The sequence below is a fragment of the Leptonychotes weddellii genome, chromosome 10 (assembly GCF_054177405.1).
Source record: "Leptonychotes weddellii isolate Sample4059 chromosome 10, ASM5417740v2, whole genome shotgun sequence".
In the NCBI taxonomy this organism is placed as follows: domain Eukaryota; kingdom Metazoa; phylum Chordata; class Mammalia; order Carnivora; family Phocidae; genus Leptonychotes; species Leptonychotes weddellii.
Genome location: NC_138378.1, coordinates 75,445,750 through 75,467,224, shown reverse-complemented (window position 1 = coordinate 75,467,224; position 21,475 = coordinate 75,445,750). Strand labels below are relative to the sequence as shown.

The 21,475-nt window shown below is 41.8% G+C and overlaps 1 protein-coding gene, 1 long non-coding RNA gene and 1 pseudogene across 29 annotated transcripts in view; 1 reads left to right on the top strand and 2 right to left on the bottom strand.

Moving 5' to 3' along the window:
* Nucleotides 1–10,709, bottom strand: part of LOC145723669 (uncharacterized) — a 64,261-nt gene extending 53,552 nt beyond the window's left edge. The window contains exons 1-2 of one of the 2 annotated variants that reach the window (XR_014148913.1): nt 10,698–10,709; nt 9,911–10,016 (exon numbers count right to left, since the gene is read on the bottom strand). This is a non-coding gene — a long non-coding RNA (uncharacterized LOC145723669). Of the gene's footprint in view, nt 1–9,910; nt 10,017–10,697 lie in introns of those variants that run through there. The other variant, XR_014148914.1, reaches the window with a different exon arrangement.
* Nucleotides 4,714–6,855, bottom strand: LOC102747923 (centrin-2 pseudogene; annotated as a pseudogene).
* A 122-nt stretch (nt 10,710–10,831) lies between the features above and the next one.
* Nucleotides 10,832–21,475, top strand: part of AAK1 (AP2 associated kinase 1) — a 170,988-nt gene continuing 160,344 nt past the window's right edge. For 26 of the 27 annotated variants that reach the window (XM_081832068.1, XM_081832067.1, XM_081832076.1 and 23 more), the window contains exons 1-2: nt 11,017–11,206; nt 11,494–11,887. In XM_081832068.1, coding sequence (XP_081688194.1) covers nt 11,725–11,887 — 163 coding nt within the window. In that variant the 5' untranslated portion in view covers nt 11,017–11,206; nt 11,494–11,724. Of the gene's footprint in view, nt 10,990–11,016; nt 11,207–11,493; nt 11,888–21,475 lie in introns of those variants that run through there. The other variant, XM_081832055.1, reaches the window with a different exon arrangement.

Sequence of the window (21,475 nt, the reverse complement as noted above, 5' to 3'; positions counted from 1 at the left end):
GAGCCCCATGTCGGGCTCCCTGCTCAGCGGGAAGCCTGCTTCTCCCTCTCCCACTCCCCCTGCTTGTGTTCCCTCTCTCACTGTGTCTCTCTCTGTCAAATAAATAAATAAAATCTTTAAAAAAAAAAAAAATAAAAAGCTAATAGTAGTTTCTTTGAATATATAGACAACAGTTGGTCTGATCAAATTAAATGGAGAAAAAATAAATATACAAAATTAGAAAGAGAAATGGATATAATAACAGAACATTTTTACACTCATGAGAGAATGAAAAATACAAATGAATGAAAATAAACCACTGGTTCCCCAGAACTATTTTATGTGCTGGGGATAAAGTAGTTAATGAGATAAAATTTCTACCTTCAAATTTTACATTTATTTGATTACTTGATTAATGTTTATATCCTAACCATCTTCTTGCCTACTCTACTCAAGCTAAACTGAAAAATTTATGATTTTTAAAATATGTAAGTCTCATGTCTATTTTTGCTTATTATTTTATCATTTGAAAAATTTTCAGTGCCTGTTAGAGGTCCTTGCACATAGTGGAAAAAACAGGCTGCAATGCAGTATATTCTCTTTAAATTAAAACTATTACACACACGTTTATCATAATATATATGCATATTGAAAACAATAGGAAGGATATCCTTCTAACTGTGTGGGGTTTACTTGTGAATAATAAGATCAATTATTTTTATTTTTCTTTCTGCTTTTCTATATTTCCAAATTTTACAAAATGGTTATGTATTATCATAACTAGAAAAACAGTTTTAAAAATAAGTCATCAAAAAAAAAAAGAAAAAAAGCCAAAGATCAAATTGGGAAAAAGGGCTTCCCATTTCTGTGACAATGGTTTTAATTAATGCCCAATCTAAAGTAGTCACAGAGGTACTCTATCACATCACCCTAGTCTAATTATCTGTATGGCATTCATCACTATCTAACATTTTCCTTGACTTGTTTGCTTATTTATTGTGTTCTCCTCACTCTGACCCCAGTATAAACTCTCTAACAAGAAGAAACCTTGTTTATCTTGTTCCATATCATCTTCCCTGTGCCTAGAAAAGTGCCTTGCACACTGGAGGAGCTCAATATTAAATAAATTGATTTAACTGAATAAAGAGCATTTTCAAATCAACTCTTAAGAAGAAATACTCCAACAGAAAAATGGAAAAGGATGTAACTTTAAATGAAGAAATATACATATCCAATGAGTATGAGACTATAAACTCTGTAAGGGAAGGAATATATCTACCTTATTTATCATTGTTTCCAGCTCCTGATGATGAAGTATAGTTGGAAGAAGGGCAGGCAGGGACAAAGGGCCCCTCCCCCCCCCCACGAGGGAACCACCCTTAAAAGGATTTTATGCTACTCTGGAAGGAGCCCTCCACCTTTTCCCACGTGATAGATGACAAAAACCTGATTGGATGACAGGTGCATAGAGGGTTGATCAGATTAAAACAGCCCCCCAACAAGCCCATAAAAACCCCTAGACTTAGAAACTTCCCCATGGCAACCTTCTCGGGTCCCCTCCCTCTTTGGGAGCTTTGTACTATCACTCAATAAACTTTACTATCCTCAATAAACTTTGCTTTGCTGCCTACCACTCTTCCTCTGGTCTACCTCTTCATTCTTCAAAACGGCGTGACCAAGAACCTTGGGCACCGAAGTCAAAGAAATCCTGTAACACTAGCATAGTTTTGGCACGTAACAAGTGCGTAACTAAACAACTAATGAATGAAGTAATGAACATGATGTTAAAGAAAAAATTTTCATGACACTTGTCAAAGACAGTAAGGAAGATTTTATTCAAAAAAAAAAAAAAAAAGAGGAACTATTGCAATGAGGGTTTTGTAGTAAGGGAGAGAGATGGAGCTCAAGTCCAAATACAACCAGGATAGGTGGAGACTTACAGCCAAGGGTGGGGGTTGGTGGATAGAAAATTCCTAAGAGGAGAAACATCAAGAGGAGAAACATCAAGCTAGGGGGATTCTTTGCTATATAGACTCATTAGGATTCTCACTGAAGGTAGGCCAAGGTGGTAAGATATGGAGAGAGGGGGATGAGAAATTCGATCAGATATCAAAAGTGATCAGATTTCAAGGATGGGGGGATTTTTGCTAAACTGACTCAGCAGGATTCTTGCTAAAACTGGACTAAGTGGGCCAAGCACAGAGCCCAGGGTCAAGATCTAGTCAAAAAGAGGACTCAGAGGAGCCTGGCTCAAGTTTGGCTAAGGAGAGAGTCCCCGTCAATAAAAAGTACCCAAGGTCACTAAGTTGAACAATGACAATTTAAAACAATGAGCACCATCTCTACCTATCAAATGGGATAGATTTCTCTTTTAACTGTACAAACTCAGTGTTTTTTGTTTGTTTTTTAGAGAGAGAATGAGCACATATGAGCAGGGAAGGGCAGAGTAAGAGAATCTTAAGCAGGCTCCACACCAAGCATGTGGGAGCCATTCTCACAACCCTGAGATCATGACCTGAGCTGAATTCAAGAGTTGGATGCTTAACTGACTGAGGCACCCCGGCGCCCAGACTGAATGTCTTCTTTTAAGACCAAAGGCTCCTTGAGGGCAAAGAGTGTATCTATTGTGCTCATTGCAATAAAATTTCTGGTGTGTAACCCATGGTAGGTGTTTAATAAATATATGTTAACTGAATCAAGAGTGGAGAGGAAATCAGTATAACTTTCCTGGAGGAAACATAATTAAGTATGTATGTGAATAATATACATGTAAATGTAATGTAAATATATGTACTACATATGTAAAACAGTAAAATTTTAAAATAAAACAAAATATTCAACAGTAAAGAAGTGATTATTGAGCATCCATTAAAAATAATGTTTCTGGAGAATATATAATGAAGTGGGAAACTATTAAATGAAAAAAACATAGTAGAATGTACCAAATATGCAATGGGATCTAATATGGTAAAAAAAAACCCCAACTGTATTTATATACTGGAAAAAATGCTAAAAGGAAATTGATCAAAGTAGCAGAAATAAATGGAAAGACATTCCATGATCATGGATTGGAAGAATTAATATTGTGAAAATGTCTATACTACCCAAAGCAATCTACAGACTCAGTGCAATCCCTAACAAAATACCAAGGGCACATTTCACATAAATAGAAAAAAAAAAATCCCAAAATTTGTATGGAACCATAAAACACCGCAAATAGCCAAAGCAATCTTGAGAAAGAAGAACAAAAGCATCATGCTCCCTAATTTCAAACTATGTTACAAAGCTATACTAATTAAAACAGTATGGTACTGAGCTAAAACAAATATATCAATGGAACAGAGAGCCCAGAAATAAACCCCTGCATATATGGTCAATTAGTTTAAGACAAAGAAGCCAAGAATATGCAATGGGGAAAAAAACAGTCTCTTCAATAAATGATGTTGGAAAAACTGGACAGCCACATGTGTAAGAATGAAACTGGATCACTATCTTACATTGTACACAAAAATCACCTCAAAATGGATTAATGACTTGAACCCAAAAACCATAAAACTAGAAGAAAACATAGGTAGTAAGCTCCTTGACGTAGGTCGTGGAGATTATTTTTTAAAATCTGACACCAAAAGCAACAAGAGCAAAAATAAACACCAAACTAAAAAGCTTCAGCACAGCAAAGGAAACCATCAACAAGATGAAAAGGCAACCTACTGCATGGGTGAAAATGTTTATAAATCATATATCTGATACTGGGCTAATACCCGAAACATAAAGAACTCCTACAACTCAATAGCAAAAAATCTCTCAAACAGTCCAATTAAAAGATGCGCAGAAGATGTGAACAGACATTTTTCCAAACAAACAAAAACGTACAGATAATCAATAGGTACATAAAAAGATGCTCTATATCATTAATCATTAGGGTAATGCCAATTAAAACCACAATGAGACATCACCTCACACCTGTTAGGATGACTAGTATCAAAAAGACATGAAATAACACATGTTGGTGGGGGTGTGGAGAAAAAGGAACTCCTGGGCACTGCTGGTGGGAATGTAAATTGGTGTAGACACTACGGAAAACAGTATGATGGTTCCTCAAAAAAATTAAAAATAAAACTACCATATGATCCAGCAATTTTACCTCTGGGTATTTATCTAAAGGTAACAAAACCACTAACTCAAACAGATATCTGCAACCCCATGTTCATTACAGCATTATTTACAATAGCCAATATATGGAAACAAGCTAAGTGTCCATCAGTGGATGAATGGATAAAGAAATTGTGATTTATATATGTGTGTGTGTGTGTGATGGAATATTATTCAGCCATAGAAAAGAATGAGATCTTGCCATTTGTAACAACATGGATGGACCTAGAAGGCATCATGCTAAGTGAAATAAGTCAGACAAAGTCAAATACCAAATGATCTCTCTCACATGTGGAGTCTAAAAAATAAATATATTAAGCTTATAGGTACAGAGAACAGATTGATGGGTGCCAGAGGCAGGGGGTGATGGGTGGGAGAAATGGGTGAACTGGGTTCTTTTTTTGTCTGCTTAAATAAATTGAATTAAAAAAAAAAGGACTGAGAGCTATTTGTTGGACATAGTAATGTGGAGAACTAGTAGAGATGACAAGGATAGACAACTGTACTGATGTGCTTTGCTGGAAAGAGGTGGAGAAAAATGGGGTAGTTGCTGGAGAATGAAAACTCAAGGTAAATTGATATTAAACTAATGACATTAAAATAAACTGCAGGAGAAGGTGGAAATGAGTGACCTAGAACGTCTCAGGTACCTTTCATATTGTTAGAGAGAACTGAATATCCTGTACATTTTAGTAATCCTTCGAGATTTACTGATCATCAAACTTTCGGGTCTAGAAACTTTTGTGATGAAGGAATTCTTCTAAAAGAATATTTCTGTGGTTAATTAGACTATTCGAGCTCAATCTAATTAGGACCCTGATAAGAAGCATTAAATATGTTTCAGTATTTTGATATATTTTTTCATTAAATTACTAATTTTTTGTTCAAAATATTTATTGAGCACCCATTATGTATGTGTGAGTCAACTGCAAAGGCCAGAAAGATGAGTGTGATGTAATCCTGAAGGGAGAAACAGGTTAACCAACAATGACAGTACAAATTGATTTGGGCTATAATGGAGGTACATTCAAAGTTCTACAGTAACAGTAAGTAGCAGACGTAGCAGAAGGAATAGCTGAAAGATTTATAGGGCAACTAAAAAGAGAAAAGGGATTTAGACCTCCAACAGGCTGTTGGACTGGATATGCTGAGAGGTCCTTGAAATTTTGAGCTTCATGAAAATAGTCAATGCAAAAAAAAAAAAGTCAATAGCAGTTATCTCTGAGTGACTTTTATTCTTTATCCTACTTTCTTCAGTGGTTATGTAATTACCTTTCTAACCAGAAAACAAAAACAATAAATGTTCTTGTTAAAGAAGGAAAATGGTTGTTATAATTTCCCTTCTGCTAAACAGTGGTTCTCAAACTTGAACATGAATCAGAATCACCTGGATGGTTGGTGAAAGGGGACTGCTGTCCCTGCCTCTACCTAAATACGTTCTGTTTTTACTACGATTGTGCCTTTCTTATCAGTTTTAGTTCCTGTCGTTTAATACACTTAGTTCCTGTCATTTAATACACTTAATTTTACAGGATATTTTAAATTCCTTGAAAGGATTATATATATATACATATTTTTTTTAAATAAGAAAGGCTTTATTTTTAAGACAAAACAAATAGCACAAACACACATCCAAATGCACGTAAGTTCATTGGGTTTTATAAAAGAGAAAGTGGCACTCAGGTGTCAGTTATAACTAGAAACATCAAGGAGATGCCCCTGCTTCTGGTGGCATGGATACAACATGTGCTTGTCTAAAAAGTCGTTCTGGGTGGCATCATTGTGGAAATGCATGACAAGAGTGAGGTGATACAAGGCAGAAATGCAGGTGGGTGAAAGCTTTAAGACCCTTTTCACCACCCTAATGTGCTTTTGTTTTGCTCTGGGGAATTGAAGCAATCCCCAGGTCACCTTAAAAAGAACCTAAGTGTCAAAGAACACTTTCAAATACCTAAGAGAGATTTAAGATTGTTACTAAAGTTATACAGGGAGGTCAGTAGGAGAAAATAGTTTATGTTCTCAAAACCCAGGTTTCAAGGTTTCACACAATATGAAAAGAAGAGGCTGATTTTAGTAAGGGCTGGTCTTTTTCATGATGCGCAGGAACTCCTGCTCATTGACTTTTCCATCTCCATCTCGATCAGCCTCATCGATCATTTCCTGTAGCTCCTTATCAGTGAGGTTCTCACCCAACTCCTTGGCCACACGCTTTAGATTTTTGAATGATATCTTCCCAGTTTCATCATCATCGAAGAGCTTGAAAGCTTTCAGAATTTCTTCTTTGGTATCTTTCTCAGACATTTTCTGAGTCATCACAGTCAAAAAGTCACTGAAGTTCATTTTTCCTGTTCCTTCCTTATTGATTTCGCTTATCATTTTCTTGATCTCTTCTTTCTTGGGTTCAAAGCCCAGTGCCCTCATTGCCACCTTAAGTTCCTTAACATCTATGGTCCCAGTTCCATCAGCATCAAAGAGATCAAAAGCTTCCTGGATTTCCTGTTTCTGCTCTTCAGTAAGCTCTGGCTTAGGACTCATCCTTTTTTCGCTGGGCAAATGATGCCATGCTTGCCTTCTTAAAGTTAGAGGCCATTGCTGATGGACTCTGCTGCCCGTTGTTACGGCAACTGACGTACATCGAAAGGATTATATTTTATTCACTTTTAGCCCCCTGCTCTCTCTTTTTAAGCACTAACTAAGGAGTTGCTGAAAATAAATTTCTGAAAACTATCCCTGTGTACCATTTTTAGTGCTGGAGAAAATACAACAATGATAAATATGTCAATTATACCTCAGAAGAACAGGAAAGATATTTAAATTAAAAAAGGTTTTTAAAATGTTAAACCAAAAGTGTAGAAAAAAGTATATGGCTCTTCCCCTTAAGCGATGCATTTGATTCATTCATTATTTAGTAATCCAATAGTTAATGATCTGAGTGGGGCCTGATATTCTGTATTCCTTTTTTTTTTTTTTATTTATTTTTTATTCTTATGTTAATCCCCATACATTACATCATTAGTTCTAGATGATATTCTGTATTCCTAATAAATTCCGCTGGACTAAAAGCTGGCAATATATAATGGCTACAGGGTGTAGTGAAAATGATGAGGGTTTTGAGGTCAGTCAGGTTTTGATTCTGCCTCTGCCCTTTACAGGCTCTGTGTAACAATAGTTAACATACATTAACCTGGCTCAGTCTGTTTCCACATTGACAAAATTAAGAGTAATGCGTCCCTCATAGGTGTATTGTGAAGACTGAATGATATGATTAAATATCCAACACAGTGCGGGCCTTAGTTAAGGTAGTTAATTAAAGTTGGTCCCCTTCCCTTTGATTTCCTCTAAGGATGCACCACACATTGCCATAACTGGGTTTACTGGGACATGAGTTAGCCACACCACAGGGCAAATCATTTTCTCCTAACCTAACAAACCATGCACATCCCTCTGCTACTAACAAAATCTTCACTGTTCATCTATAAAATTGGGGATAATAGTATAATAGTATCTACTTTAATATAATAGATAATAGTATTTACTTTGCAGAGATGCATACAAGAGGATTAAACAAGATATTATGTTAAGTGCTTAATACAGTAACTGGCATATGGAAAATACACAGTAAATGTCACTTTCTTTTCCCCTTCTCGCACTCTCTCTCTCTTTTTTTTTTAACGGGGGTGGGGGTTGGGGGGGAGGAACAGAGGGAGAGGGAGAGAGAGAATCTTAAGCAGGCTCCATGCCCAGCGCAGAGCCTGATCTCACAATCCTGAGATCATGACCTGAGCCCAAATCAAGAGTCAGCTGCTTAACTTACTGAGCCACCCAGGCGCCCTCCCCTTCTCTTTGATTAGGTATTTATCAATAGTATCTCCTAGACTAAGTTCAAAAGCTTACCTAGTCCAGAATACTTCAAATCAATTTTTTTTTTTTAAGATTTTATTTATTTGAGAGAGAGAGAATGAGAGAGAGCGAGCACATGAGAGGGGGGAGGGTCAGAGGGAGAAGCAGGCTCCCTGCCGAGCAGGGAGCCCAATGTGGGACTCGATCCCGGGACTCCAGGATCATGACCTGAGCCAAAGGCAGTCGCTTAACCAACTGAGCCACCCAGGCGCCCTCAAATCAATTTTTCTACCTTAATCAGACTGCTCTCTTACATGTCACATTTAATTTGAAGTCAATTATTTGGCTTATTTAAATACTGGTAAGGACACATACCAAATAAACTTTTGTATTGAATGCCCAAAGAGATAAGTAGAAGACTGTTCCTGACTTTGAGTACTTGAGGCGACAATATACATGAAAAGTTGAATAGGAATGCAACAAAGGGTGGGGCAAATTACACAGCAAGTGAGTGTGGTAAGAGTTTTGGGATTATGGTGGCTGATGTGTGATTATTTTGCACTCAGGAACAAGAAAATTGTTAAGAGTTGTAAGAGGGCACTGGTTTTATGGCTGAGGAAATAGGTCCAGAGATCTAAGTGGTCTAGGGCACAGCTATGGAGTGGCAGATATTTCCTGTCTTCTGGTCCCTTGCTACTTGCAGATGTTTCTAACTATTTTCTAGTATTTTAATCAGTTTATATATTTTTTTTCTAAGTAGGCAGTTTAGTGTAGCTAGTTAAACACTGGGCTCTAAAGCCAAAATGTCTGGGTTTGAGCGCTAGCTTCGCCGGTCACTATCTGTGTGACTTTGGGCAACTCATTTATCTCTGTGCTTCAGCTGCCCCATCTAAAAAATGAGTACAATTTATATTACCTTATTTCATAGAGTTGTTATGAGGATCAAATAATTTATTATATGTAAAGGATTAAAAACTGGAATTTTGTCTTATAATTGTTATTAGTCTCTGAAAGAATGGAAAGCAAGAAACCCAGTGTTCTAATGCTTTTTCTTTCTTTTGCTTCTTTTAAAAAAAAACACCTCCTCAAAGCATCAGGTGGATGCTTGTTAGCTGCCTTAATCCTATCAGAAAAAAACAAGTTTTTGTTCCAAGGAAGTGAGAGTTGGGATTTGCATAAGTCTGGCCTAGTCTGGTAACAGGAATGTCTAGAAAAGTAAAAACTGAGATAGCAACAGATTCTAGGACCCAACAGAACTTCTTTAAAAAGTCAGCCAAGATCAATAGATGTAGATAAAGATGGAGGTCAATGAATCTAATTCCAATGAGCTTTCCCATCTATTTTAAGGTCTATTCCAAACTTCCTTAAGACAAAATCTAGCCTTTTAAGGAAAGTGCAGAGAACATGCCTCCGTGGGCTTCCTTTGAGGGAATGTTTTAGCAGGTGCTGCATTCCACCCTGGAGGTGGCTGCATGAATTTGTGAACTGAGGTGACAACATTGACTCCCTCTGGAAGAAAAAAATGCTGTCTCTACACAGGAAGCTTAACTACAAAGGCACTACTTGAAAAAAAGGGGGGGGGGAGGAGGAGGAGAAGAGGGAGAAGAAGAGAGGAAGGAGAAGCAGCAGGCACGGCTCAGTTCAGTCACGGCTCAGTTCAACATTCAGATTAGAGAGGGTAAGAAATACCACCCCCCCTCTCCCCCCGGAGTACCTCTCTGTCCTCTCCTCAAATGCCTATTGAAAACGTTCTGGGATGAATTACAAGCCAAGAGCGCTGTTGCAGAATTAGGGAGAGCGGGTGGAGGTGAGAAATAACCTATATTCAGGTGGTTAGAAAAATCATGGATTTTGGGGGGCAGCGGGGGTGGGGGCAGGGATTTGGAACTACTTTCAGCATCACCCATCAGGAAATCTAGGGATGGAGAAGGGTACTAACCGGCCTTCCAAATCTTCTGCATTTGGCAGATGAAAATCACGTTGTCCACCCAATGGACTTTGGCACTCAGGCGATATCAGGGTAAAATAAGCATCAAGGAGGAAATCTTGAAGTGAAAAAGAAAGAACAGAAAGTCAGCCTTGGGTTTTTGTGTGAGGGGATTTGTGAAGGTCAGGCCCACCCATAGCATCAGGAAAGGTGGAAGAATTAAGCGTCACTGTCGGCAGCCAAACCCTAAAGTATGGGATCAGACCAGCAATTTGGATCTGCTGGTACCCTAGGATCTGCCCTGCACACACCCCTCAAGTTTCTCGGTTTGAGTCTCGCCTGTAGATTCCCAGACGAAACACTGTCTCAAGTTTTCTCACAGTGCCTAGCTCAGAGCTGACCGCAGAGTAGTTCTCAGTAACAACTGGGAGCAAAAACAGCTTTTGAGGTTGAGGGGAGAAGGGTACAGGTTTTACTTAGGGTTGGCGTTCGGGTGTGGCCTTGTACCAACTGCCAGCAAAATTCTCCCGATCACCCCTTGTCTTCCACTTTCTGCCCAGGTGACGTCGTTAAGCCTCGCAGGACAGGCTAGGGGCTAAGAGGTTAAGCCGCGCCTTCAGGTGTCAGCCTCGATCCTTTCGGAAACAACCCCCAGAATCCCTTGTGCAGGGAGGTCAAGCCGCAAATAAGATGGCTCCAAAAGGGTGGTACATGCAGCAGTTTCCTAGTCCTTGGCAGTTTTTTTACTGGATATATTTAAATAACCGAATCCCCACAAATGCACCACCCCACTAACCACCTTCGAGGCCGATGAGGCCACCGCAGCCACCTCGCTCGCTCCTTCAGGGGCATCCTGGGAGTTGTAGTCCAACCGCTGGGTTGCGCCGAACTACCTTTCCCATAGTGCCATGCGGGCCGGACGATAAAAGTTCTTTTCTAAAACTCTCTCCACACTGAGACACCCCCATCCCGGGTCCCCTTCTCTCCGACGACTCCTTCTCGTCTATCGCGACTGAGCGGCAGCAACAAGAGGGCCTCGGCCCGTCGCCGCGCCGTCCCGAGAGGCACTTCCGGCGGCGGTTCACTTCCTGGTTGGGTGGATGGAGCCGGGCGGGAGCGCGCGCGGGGGAGGGGCGGCGGGTCAGTCTCCGCTGGGCGCTCCGGGGATCAGCTGGCGGGCGGGCGGGCGCCGAACGCGGCCCCGGCTCTCGCTGCAGCGCCGCCTCTTCTCCGCGTCTTAGGCCGGCCCGGCGGCCGTGACAATGTTGCAGGGCTGGTAGCTGGGCGCCAGCCACCGAGCTGTCTCAAGTGGGTGCTGCCGGGATGCTGCCTCTCGGGGCGGCGGGGAGACCCGGGAGGAGGGGGAGGCAGTGCCCGGCTCGGTTGGCGCTGCCCGAGGCGGCCGAATCCTCCCTTTTTCCGAGCCGCGGGCACCGGGGTCCCGGGCTCTGCCGGGTTTTCAGCCCTAGGGTTTTTCTGCTAGGAAAATGCATGAAGCGTTTCCCCGGGATGATGGCTTTTGCTCTCTCTAGGACTCAGCGGCAGAATTCGTAAGTGTGTTACTGATTCATCCTCTCTCTTTTCTGTCATCACAGGTTTAAACTTACACGAATCGCTCTCTTGAGGAGGAGGGGACCGCGGCGCGATTGACACGCATATTCCTATAGGCATCCTCCTTCAGCCCCCACCCCCACGGCCGGATTCGGGTGGCTCCTCTCCGAGCTGAAATCCGAGAAGAAATCCTTGGATCTCTTGTTTTCTTTTTAAAAAAAAAAAAAAAATCCAGAAACCGTCGGTATTTTGCTTTACTGCTTCCTATTCGCAAGATGAAGAAGTTTTTCGACTCCCGGCGAGAGCAGGGCGGCTCTGGCCTGGGCTCCGGCTCCAGCGGAGGTGGGGGCAGCACCTCGGGCCTGGGCAGTGGCTACATCGGAAGGGTCTTTGGCATTGGGCGACAGCAGGTCACTGTGGACGAGGTGTTGGCGGAAGGTATGGTGGGACTCTTTCAGTGCGCCGTGAATTAAAATCTTATGCTGATGCAGCAAGACTGGTTTCTAGTTGTTCAGTGTATGAATGGGTTTTGACCAGTTGACCCTCCCTTCCCCCTTCCCTTGCTCAGTGAATCATTGTCCTTGAGAAATTTAAAACTGAGATTTGGAAGTGACCGGGCTTGTGGGGTGGAAGGACGTTGCTGGAAATTGTTTACCTCAGTGGCCTTTTATTTTATTATTTTTTTAAAAATTGGCAAGCCAATTCTTGTCTGCCTCACTGAATTATAAGGATCAGATGAGAAAACGCATGTGTGAAAGTGTAAAGCTTCACATCAAATGTAGGGTGCTGGGCTTGTCATCCTCCTTAAACTTGAAATTGTGATGTGAGGGCTGAAGGGTGGAGATGGAGTAGCTTTAAGAAGAGAGAGGGGTTTCTCCTTCTACCCAACTTTCCCACTCCCAGGAGTAGGCATTTGAGGAAGAGAGGATTTTCAGAGAATGGGAATATGTTTTTCTAAGAGCCAAGGCTCTTGGTGGATTTGACTAGTTTTGTTTCCTGACCCAACTGTAATCCGGTCCCCAGGATGTAGCCAAGATAACAGAAATTACACGAGATGAATGTGGTTATTTTGAAAGCAGTCTACTAGGCCCCTCTTCCTCCTGTTTTAGTTTTTATTTTTATTTTTTAGCCAAAAGAATTACTTGAGAGTAGCATCTGATTTTTGTTTTTCCTCTATTGGAGAAGATGTTATTTAGATCTGCTGTGTAAATTCTCTCCATGTGTGTTCATCTGTATATCTGTAGATATGTAAATATGTATTTTTATCCCCCAGGCTTTCTGGAAATCTTTGCGTGTATCTTTTGGTAACCTTAACCTCGACCTTCATAATTACGCCAGACTCATACTTTTCACAGCCCATTGCCTGCCTTGTGTGCTTTTATTTTTAATAGAAGCAGCAATTTCCTTGGCATGAAGCTATTCAAACTAATTGGATGGGGCCAACCTGCTGTAGGTTGTGTTATCGGCTGAGAGGGGGGATGGAGGAAGGGGGAGGCTTCTGTTACTGCAACATGGTGGTTTGGGGGGGGGACAGTTTATTAGCTGGGGAAGAAGCGTTTTTGCAAGCTAAGGTTGAAGCAAAGGTCCTAACCTGGGCCTGGGAGATGCCTGTCACGGTGAGTGTTGCAGGCAGGTGGGTTGAGAGGATGAAGAAGCTGTGTTTGGCTTTCAGCTTGTGAAGTACTGGGTTCAACTTGGGCCCATTTTTCTGGGGTTAGGGTGGAAGCCTTTACTTTAAAAACACTTAACAAAAAAAGATCTGACAGTTAATGTCCTTGTGAAATTCTTGCTCTTTTCCATTCTCAGCACTGTTCTAGGTGGACTTATTCCGGGGCCTGAGTCACTGTCCCTCTGGATCTTTCCTTGTGGGCTTTGGTGCAGGATGGGAGATGCTTCTGTGCCTGCTGCCAGATCCGCACCCTTGAGTCTGATCTGTGTCTTTCATCCCTGTGCCAAAGCCCTTAACTGCAGTGGGATGGAGAAATGGAGAAGGAGTACGTGAGAGAGAAATCAGGAGGCATGAGGGGGCACAGAGCTCTTTCCTTCTCTTTGAATGGCTTCTGCTGACCTTATAGCCTAGGACCATTTTGTTCAGCTAGGATATTGTCTTACTCTAGTTGGTGCTACCCTAAGCCGTGCCTGTTTTCAGAGTCTGAATGATGGGAGAAAGAGAAAAGGCAAAATTGTTCTTTGTAATCTAGGCTGTCCTCCTCTTCCCTGGAATTCATCCCTGAGAACTGCACATCATGCATTATAGTATTTTTATGTGGAACTTAGGGCTTGCAGCTCTGCATTCATTTATTCATTCAACAAGCAGTTATGGTGTATTTATGATGTGCCAGGCACTGTGCTAGGCCCTGGGGATATGACATAAAACTAGATGCTATAGTTTACAGACTACGTTGAGAGATGGAAAACAACCAGTTAGAATAGAGTGATATGCGCTATCACGGAGACAGGCTTAGGGTGCAGTGGCCCCCAGTTTTAGAGAGCCAAGAATTGCTTTCTGCGGGAAGTGACTGACCAAAGAATGAGTAGGAGTTATCCAGGTGTGGAGACAGCATGGGCCAAGACTCAGAGCAGCAGGAGAGAGTCCCACGTAAAACTGGATCTGGCGATATTGTTCTCTTTATATTCTTTGACTATAGGTGAGTTTGAATTTGTAGCTCTTAGAAGTATATAGCTATATAGGAGCCTGTATACAAATCATTTATGTAGCACCTACTAAGTAAAAAGGTGCCACTAAGTTCTGAGAGGGATGATAGGGAGGTCTAAAGGGTGATGTCTGCCTTTAAGGAGCTGCCAGTGCGTTTGGTAAGACGAGGCAAATATTCACACATACAGCGTAGCATGGTTACCAGCAGTGTCTACAGAGTCAGGCAGATCTAGGTTCAAATTCTGCATCTGTTCTTTACTAGCTGTGAAACCTTGGATAAGGCATTTCAAATCTCTCTGGAATCTGTTTCCCTATGGCAGTGGTTCTTAAAGCGTGGAGTCCTGGATCAGGAGCATCAGCATCACATGGAAGCTTGTTAGAAATGCAAATTAGGCCTCACCCCATAAACCATGAGGGTGGGGCTTTAACAGATTTCTGGAGAGATTCTGATGCAAGCTAAAGATTGAGAACCCCTATCCTGTGGAGTGGTCATGAATATCAAATGAGCCGATGTATGTGAATTATTTAACATTTTTCAGGTGTTCAATGAATGGTAGCCATTATTTGCCAGCAACATTATATCCTTTTTGTAGTTAAGGGGGAGTGGAGGGGGGGGATGTGAAGGTTAGTTTGGCTGTAGCAATCTGCAGCAATCCTTTTCCCCATTGTGGGTGGACAGAATCAGATATTTTTCTGCAGAGGCCTCACTAGCTCCTTGAAGGGTCAACAGATGTTTTGGGTGACCATGTTCCTTCCTGCACCCTCTTCTTTTTGAGTCCCCAGGTGTGGACCTAACCACCAGTCCCAGCCAGCGTTGTCCAAGGATGATGAGGATTGTGCATTGAGTTGCCAGGGCAGTGACCAGGCAGTTTGGGAGGGTGGGCTTTAAACACAGACTCTTCAGCACCACATCCCACCTGTCACCCCTGTTTCTTTAAAATGGGTATCAGTCTATGCTTTATAGTGAGGAATGCAAGAACACCGAGGAAGAGGTGCTAGAGTAAGACAGGAGAATACGTGGGCTGCCATCTCCCCATCAGCATCAGCCCTGCTCGTCTGCTTTCACTTACTAGTCCATTGGGGCTTGTTTGGGGGAAGTGAAGTTTTAGACCATGAGTTCAGAGGGATATGGCTGTCTCCAGGCTGGATATTTTCTCTAGCTTCCTCAGTGAGGATGCCATGATGACTTCCTAATCATGTCTGAGGTCATGGGCATGTGATGTCAAGGGAAGATTTGGTTTAAGCTTCTGGAATGAGCTCAATGGGAAAATTGGAGCAATGCTCAGAGAAGGACTGAAGAGCTGTGCTTTTATTATATGTCCTTAGCTATATGAGGCCTTACATCTAAGCTTTAAACAGTAAATGTTTGTTAAATACCTGCTGTGTCCAAGACCACTTTCCAGAACTGTATCAGTTCTGTATAAGGTGGACCACGTGCTCCATCAGAGAGTTTCCTTACTTCCACTGAAGGAATCCAGGTCTAGAGTTAATGAGAACTACTGAGTGGATTTCCATACCAGTAAACTTGCAATTTCTTCTACCAACATCACAAGGTAGTGAGGTTTAAATACCTAAAACAAACATATGTATACATGTACGTATGTCTGTATACACACATGTGTAGCATATAATTACATCGTGTTGGTATTGATATGATGCACACATGTATTCATTTAGTGAATGTTCATTAGGCCTTCTTTGTGGCAGGAACTGCATTAGATTCCAGAATTACTAATTTGAATAGGATGTGGGCCTGGCTCTTAAGGAGCTCATAGACCAACAAATAAACCTAAGATTAGTGTCCAGCCCTTGGTATGGCCCTTGATATATAGTAGATGATAAAAGATGTTCTGAGGTGATAAAGAGAAGGGGCCTGAGGGCCAGGGTTTATAGATGAAGTGTGGTTTGAACAGGAATGGAACTTGCCCACCACATGGTCCAGATGAGGGTTACCCAAGGCCTTCCCAGCAGAGAGAGTAGTATATGCAAGTGTGGAGTGGTGAAACAGTATGATGAGTTCAGGGATAACTGACTAGTGGTATCATCTGGGTTAGTACAAGTTTCCCTTCCAGAAGCAAGGAAAGAAGGACATGGAATGGTAGAAGGAAATTGTTTTACGTTTTGTTTCCCGGCTGTTCACTTGCTGCTCGCTTCCTTCAGTGGCCCTGGGTCTTTGGAGTAACTATTGAATAGCTCTCCAGTATGCACTGCTACCATCTGTGCATCAGCCCTATGCTAATTGTGGGGAAGGGAGGGATGGTGTTTGGGGGCAGGGGAGCAGGCCTGAAGGTTCAGTGAGAGGCAAGCAGCTTGAAGGAGAAGCAGGTGGGGGAGTGGGATGACCAGTGGTACAGAAGGGAGTAGATGAGGGGGAGAGTGAGGATATGTGTGACCAGAGCAGAAGGTATGTTGGAGAGAAAAGAAGAGGCAGCGAGGTTCTGGAGAGCATTAGTGCCAGGCAGAGAGGTTGGTTCTAAGCACCTGAGGTCTTCTCTGACGCAAACACCAGTTTGATCCCTCCCACTTCAGAAGTCTTTGCCTGCTGGGAAGTCTGGTTTTTTAGTGGCAACTGCAGATTTTCAGGGGGTGGTTTGTGAATGGTGTCTTCTTCCTGGCTTTGGGCATGATGACGGTTATAGCTTTGCTAAATATAGCCAAATTTAGAATTCAGAAATGAAATCCAGAATAAGCAATTGCATGGTCAAAGCCTTTCCTTTGGTCTTTCTAACAAAGTCACACTCATTTAATGAGAGATGATAAAGAGAAACAGTTTCACATGGGTTCTGAGTGGGAGGGTAGGAGGGGAGGCGTCCACTTGTACCTCAGTAGCTAAAACTGCATGTAGAGTATACGGGAAAAGCTTGATGAATGTTAATCTGGTACATGTGACATACGACTGCAGCAGAGCAGTCATTGCAGTATTTGAAAGGTGACCCCTCAGAGAGGGGACCAACACCACCGCGTACCTTCATTTTGTGCCCTTCAAAGGATAAATGCTTTCTGAGCCTGCTTAAGAAGTAACTGTGACATCTGCATTTGAAAGAGCCAAACAGTGATAATAATAGAAATGGTATTGTCTATTGAAGTAGCATCTGGCACTGTGAAGTAGCAAAGAGTAGCCTTCAGTCGGCTTTTCTGGAGCCATTTTTTTGGTGTGGTAGAAGGAGCACTGCAGTCTAAATGGGGAGATCAAGGTTTGTTGGTTCACTCATTGCCGTAACCAGTGATCAGTGCCGAGCACTCACTATGTGCTGGGCATCAGCCAGTGAGAAATAAGACTCTGCCTTGAGGAACTCTTAGTGCTAGAACTTCAGATACATGAGCCAGTAGCTCCAAGTGCTGGAGTGGAAGGCTATGAAAGGGGTAGGGCAACAGACAGGAGGCAGCAATTAATTTTGTGGGGTCAGGAGTAGTCAGGGAAAGCTAAAGAAAGGTGATATTTGAGGTAGGTCTTCAAAAATAAGAATTTATTACTAGGTGGACAAGGTTGAGAGAACATTCAAGTCATAGAGAATAACATGGCCAAAGACAAAAAGTAGGAAAGTGCACTGCTCGTTGGCAGCTTTATGTTTTGAGATAGCATAATAGCATATTAGCATAATCTGTTAGTGGTCCAGGGTTATGCTGTCCAGTAAAGTAGCCATAGCCACATATGGCTGTTTAAATTTAAATTATTGAAATTAAAATTCAACTTTAATTCTTCAGGCACACTAGCCATTTTTCAGTTACTTAATAGCCACATGTTTTGGCTACAATATTGCACAGCACAGATAGAAAATATTTCATCATCACAGAGAGTTCTATTACACAGTGTTGGTTTCGAGCAATGATGGCTAAACTTTTTGCATAGAATGACACTATCAGTTAACCATTTAACCTCTTCATTATATGTATGCTTGTTTGTTTATACATTATATGCATGTCCTCCTATTATTAGCTAATATCTGAAGGTACAATATATACTTAAAATGAAGTTCATCATTTATGATAGTAGATGCAAATCTATATTTTAAGTCATCTGGATAGGTTTTGGTGAATTTCTTGTCATATCTTATTAGATTTTAATTGTTTCTACATTGTAATGTGACTGATGAAAAGTACACCAGGAGGGGTGCCTGGGTGGCTCAGGTGGTTAAGTGTCTGCCTTCGGCTTAGGTCATGATCCCAGGATCCTGGGATCGAGCCTATCGGGCTCTCTGTTCAGCGGGGAGCCCGCTTCTCCCTTTCCCTCTGTTGCCCCCCCGCTTGTGTGCCCTCTCTCTCTCTCTCTAATAAATAAATAAAATTAAAAAAAAAAAGTACACCCAAATAGGAATGAGGCACTGCCATAGTTCTGTTGTTTGTGTATGCTTATGTTATCTTTAATCCAAGGTATCTTTGCAGGAATCTTTTTAAGCCCCTTTTTGCTTTATGAGGATTAATTCATTTAAAACAAATGTGATCAGTAAATCCACTTAACCAAGCACATGAACTGTAGTACATCGCAGTCCATGTCAGCCTGTGCTATGGAGCTTCCACTCTTTCCTCATTATTCCATCAGATTCATATGAGACCCAGGACTGACATAGAGACTGGATGGGAACACTAGTGTTGGGCCATCTAGTAAATATTAATAAAGATAAAATCTTATTTTTTAAGGTGGAAATCAATATAAGTGGAGAGTCTCATCTATATATTTTTCTACCCCAGTGGATTGTTTTGTGTACCTCTGTTTGGAGACCGCTGGTCCAGAGCAGTGGTTCTCAACCAGGAGCAGTTACCCCCAGGTGACATTTAGTAATGTCTGGAGACATTTTGGATTGTTACAGGGTGGGAGGTAATACTGGCATCTAGGGGGTATAGGCCAAGGATACTGCTAAACATCCTACAGCATACCCAGTAGCCCTCCCTCCCCACCACAACAAAGAATTATCCAGCCCAAAATGTCAGTCGTGCCAAGGTGGCACAACATGACATGTTGACCATTGTGGGGAAGGAGAGAGGAGTCAGGGATGGCGCAGAAGGGTCTAATCTGACTTCAGGCGAATCACTTTTTATTTTTTATTTTTTTAATTTTTTTAAAGATTTTATTTATTTATTTGACAGAGAGAGAGAGAGAGTATGAGCAGGGGGAGCTGCAGGCAGAGGGAGAGGGAGAAATAGGCTCCCCGCCGAGCAGGGAGCCCGATGCAGGACTCGATCCCAGGACCCTGGAATCATGACCTGAGCCGAAGGCAGACGCTTAACGACTGAGCCACCCAGGCGCCCTGAATCACTTAATTTTTAAATTCATTTTCTCAGAATCAGTGAGCCAGCGTCTTTCTGTTTAACCTGTTATGGTTAAAAATCTTCATGTCATTTTCTTTATAAAATGGCTACTTCCAGAAATAAACCAGTGAACTAAAGGAGATAGAATGGTAAGTCTTCGTAGGCTCTGGCCGAGGGAGTTGTAACTATACTCTACCACTGGCTGAATATGGAGTATCAACTTTAGACAATTCTCCTTATATTCTCATTGCTCATATCTGAGCAGCCCCAAAGTATTGTGGAAGCATTTTCTGACTTGAAATTGTTTATAGGGAGGTTCAGTTGGGAAGGGTTATTAAAAATCAGAATGTTGTGAGAGAAGATGTTGATAATTCTTTGTACAAAGAAGAATTTTCAGGAAGAGTCTAGCACTTGCAATTAGGGATCTGGGGTTCAAGTTCTTTGACTACTATTTCTAGTGTGGCTTTGGGGAAAGTCATTTAACCAATGTGAGCCACTGGTTCCTCATTTGTAAAAAATGTCCTTCCTGCCTCTGTAGGGATGTTGTGACCATGAAACAAGAGGGCATAGGGATAATGCAGAGTGCAGAAGAGACAGCTTGCCCTGCCAGCCAGGAGTAGCAAGGGTTACTGAGCATTTACGGTATTTTCAGCTCTACGATGCTGTGGCATCCAGAGAAATAATGGAAGATTTGGTTCCTGCCCTCCTTGTTGACATAATGTGAGCAATACACATGAAACAAAAGCACCCTACAACAGGGTGTGTGGTGTAGTGTCTGAATTCTGGAGGTGTTGAGGGGAAGGAGACCAGTGAGGACTGAAATGGTTAGGAAACATTTTGTGAAGGTGGATTGTCCTTAATGGAGTCTTCTCTGGAACCTCTTCGAGTAACCTTGTTTTAGGGAACACGTCTAGTTCTGCACGTTTGCATATGTTATATTCTTAGCAAAGTTGAAGTGAGTGTTGCAACATTTTTGGTTTCTTTTGAGGAACAAAATTGCCTATATAAATAAATCATATGTTCTGTGCTTATACCCAAAGTAAAAAAGCCTTTTCATTGCACGTGATTTCGAATCGCTCAGCAATCCTGGCTGCAGTATTTTGTGCCTCCTTCCCCTTCCAGGATCTAGTATTACTAGTCTGCTATCTTTATTTTTAGTGTATTATGTATACTTTAAACAATCTCAGTTCTTCTTTTGAGTTTTGGACAATTGTTAGGGAAGAGGAGTCCTTCTTATGAGTGACACTTCCATCTTGGCAGAGGGCGAATTCCTCAAGTTGGAACAAAGTTGAAAGAGTGAAAATCTGGAGTTTCATTCGGAGCTGCTGTGAGCGAATCAGCCTGAACTGGTCAGTTTTCTCCTTGGGCTCTGAGTTAACCTTGGCAGACAGTGGATGGCAATGCCAACTGAAGCTTTGTTAGTCCTGATTTCTGAAGAGCCAAGAGATAATTGGATGAAAGAGTTTATGGCATCCCTATATTATTATCATAGAAGGCCAAGCATAGCATTGATGTTAGATTATCATTTGTAATTATAATGATCTTAAATAATGATGCCTTTCATCTGGGACTTGAATCCTGGAGAAAGCAATATAATGCCATGTAATTTTGTTTGCTGCCTGTTTTTGAGGATGCTTACAGCTATTGTACTGGGACCTTTGGGATGAGAGAGAGATTATTGTCCGTCTGGTACAGAGCCTGAATTTGAGAACAAAATGGAGACTTTATTACCCTTCGGGAACAAGAAAAAAGAAGAGGACTCTGGCCTCGTCAGTTGGGCCCCTTTTGGAGGATTGGGGCTTGAGCAACATTTACAGAGGTGGCAAGTCTCCTGCAATTCCCCCAACTCATCATTTTCCCTGGTCAGTGAATCTTGTTGGTTCAGGAAGTGCTGATTATCCTACCGGTTTGTTAGATTTGTTTAATTTCCCTTGCCTAGCCCTGTTCCTCAGACCTTTGTCCCCTACTGTTTTTAGAAGCCTGGGCATCTTGGTGGTGGGGATTAGGCAGTGTTGGGAGAAATAATTCCATCTGACCTTTTGGCTATGGAATAATCTTGATTTGACCAGAAGGGGTAACTCAGTAATGATTGAGGAAAACGTGCTATCTCGTACTGTCTTTCT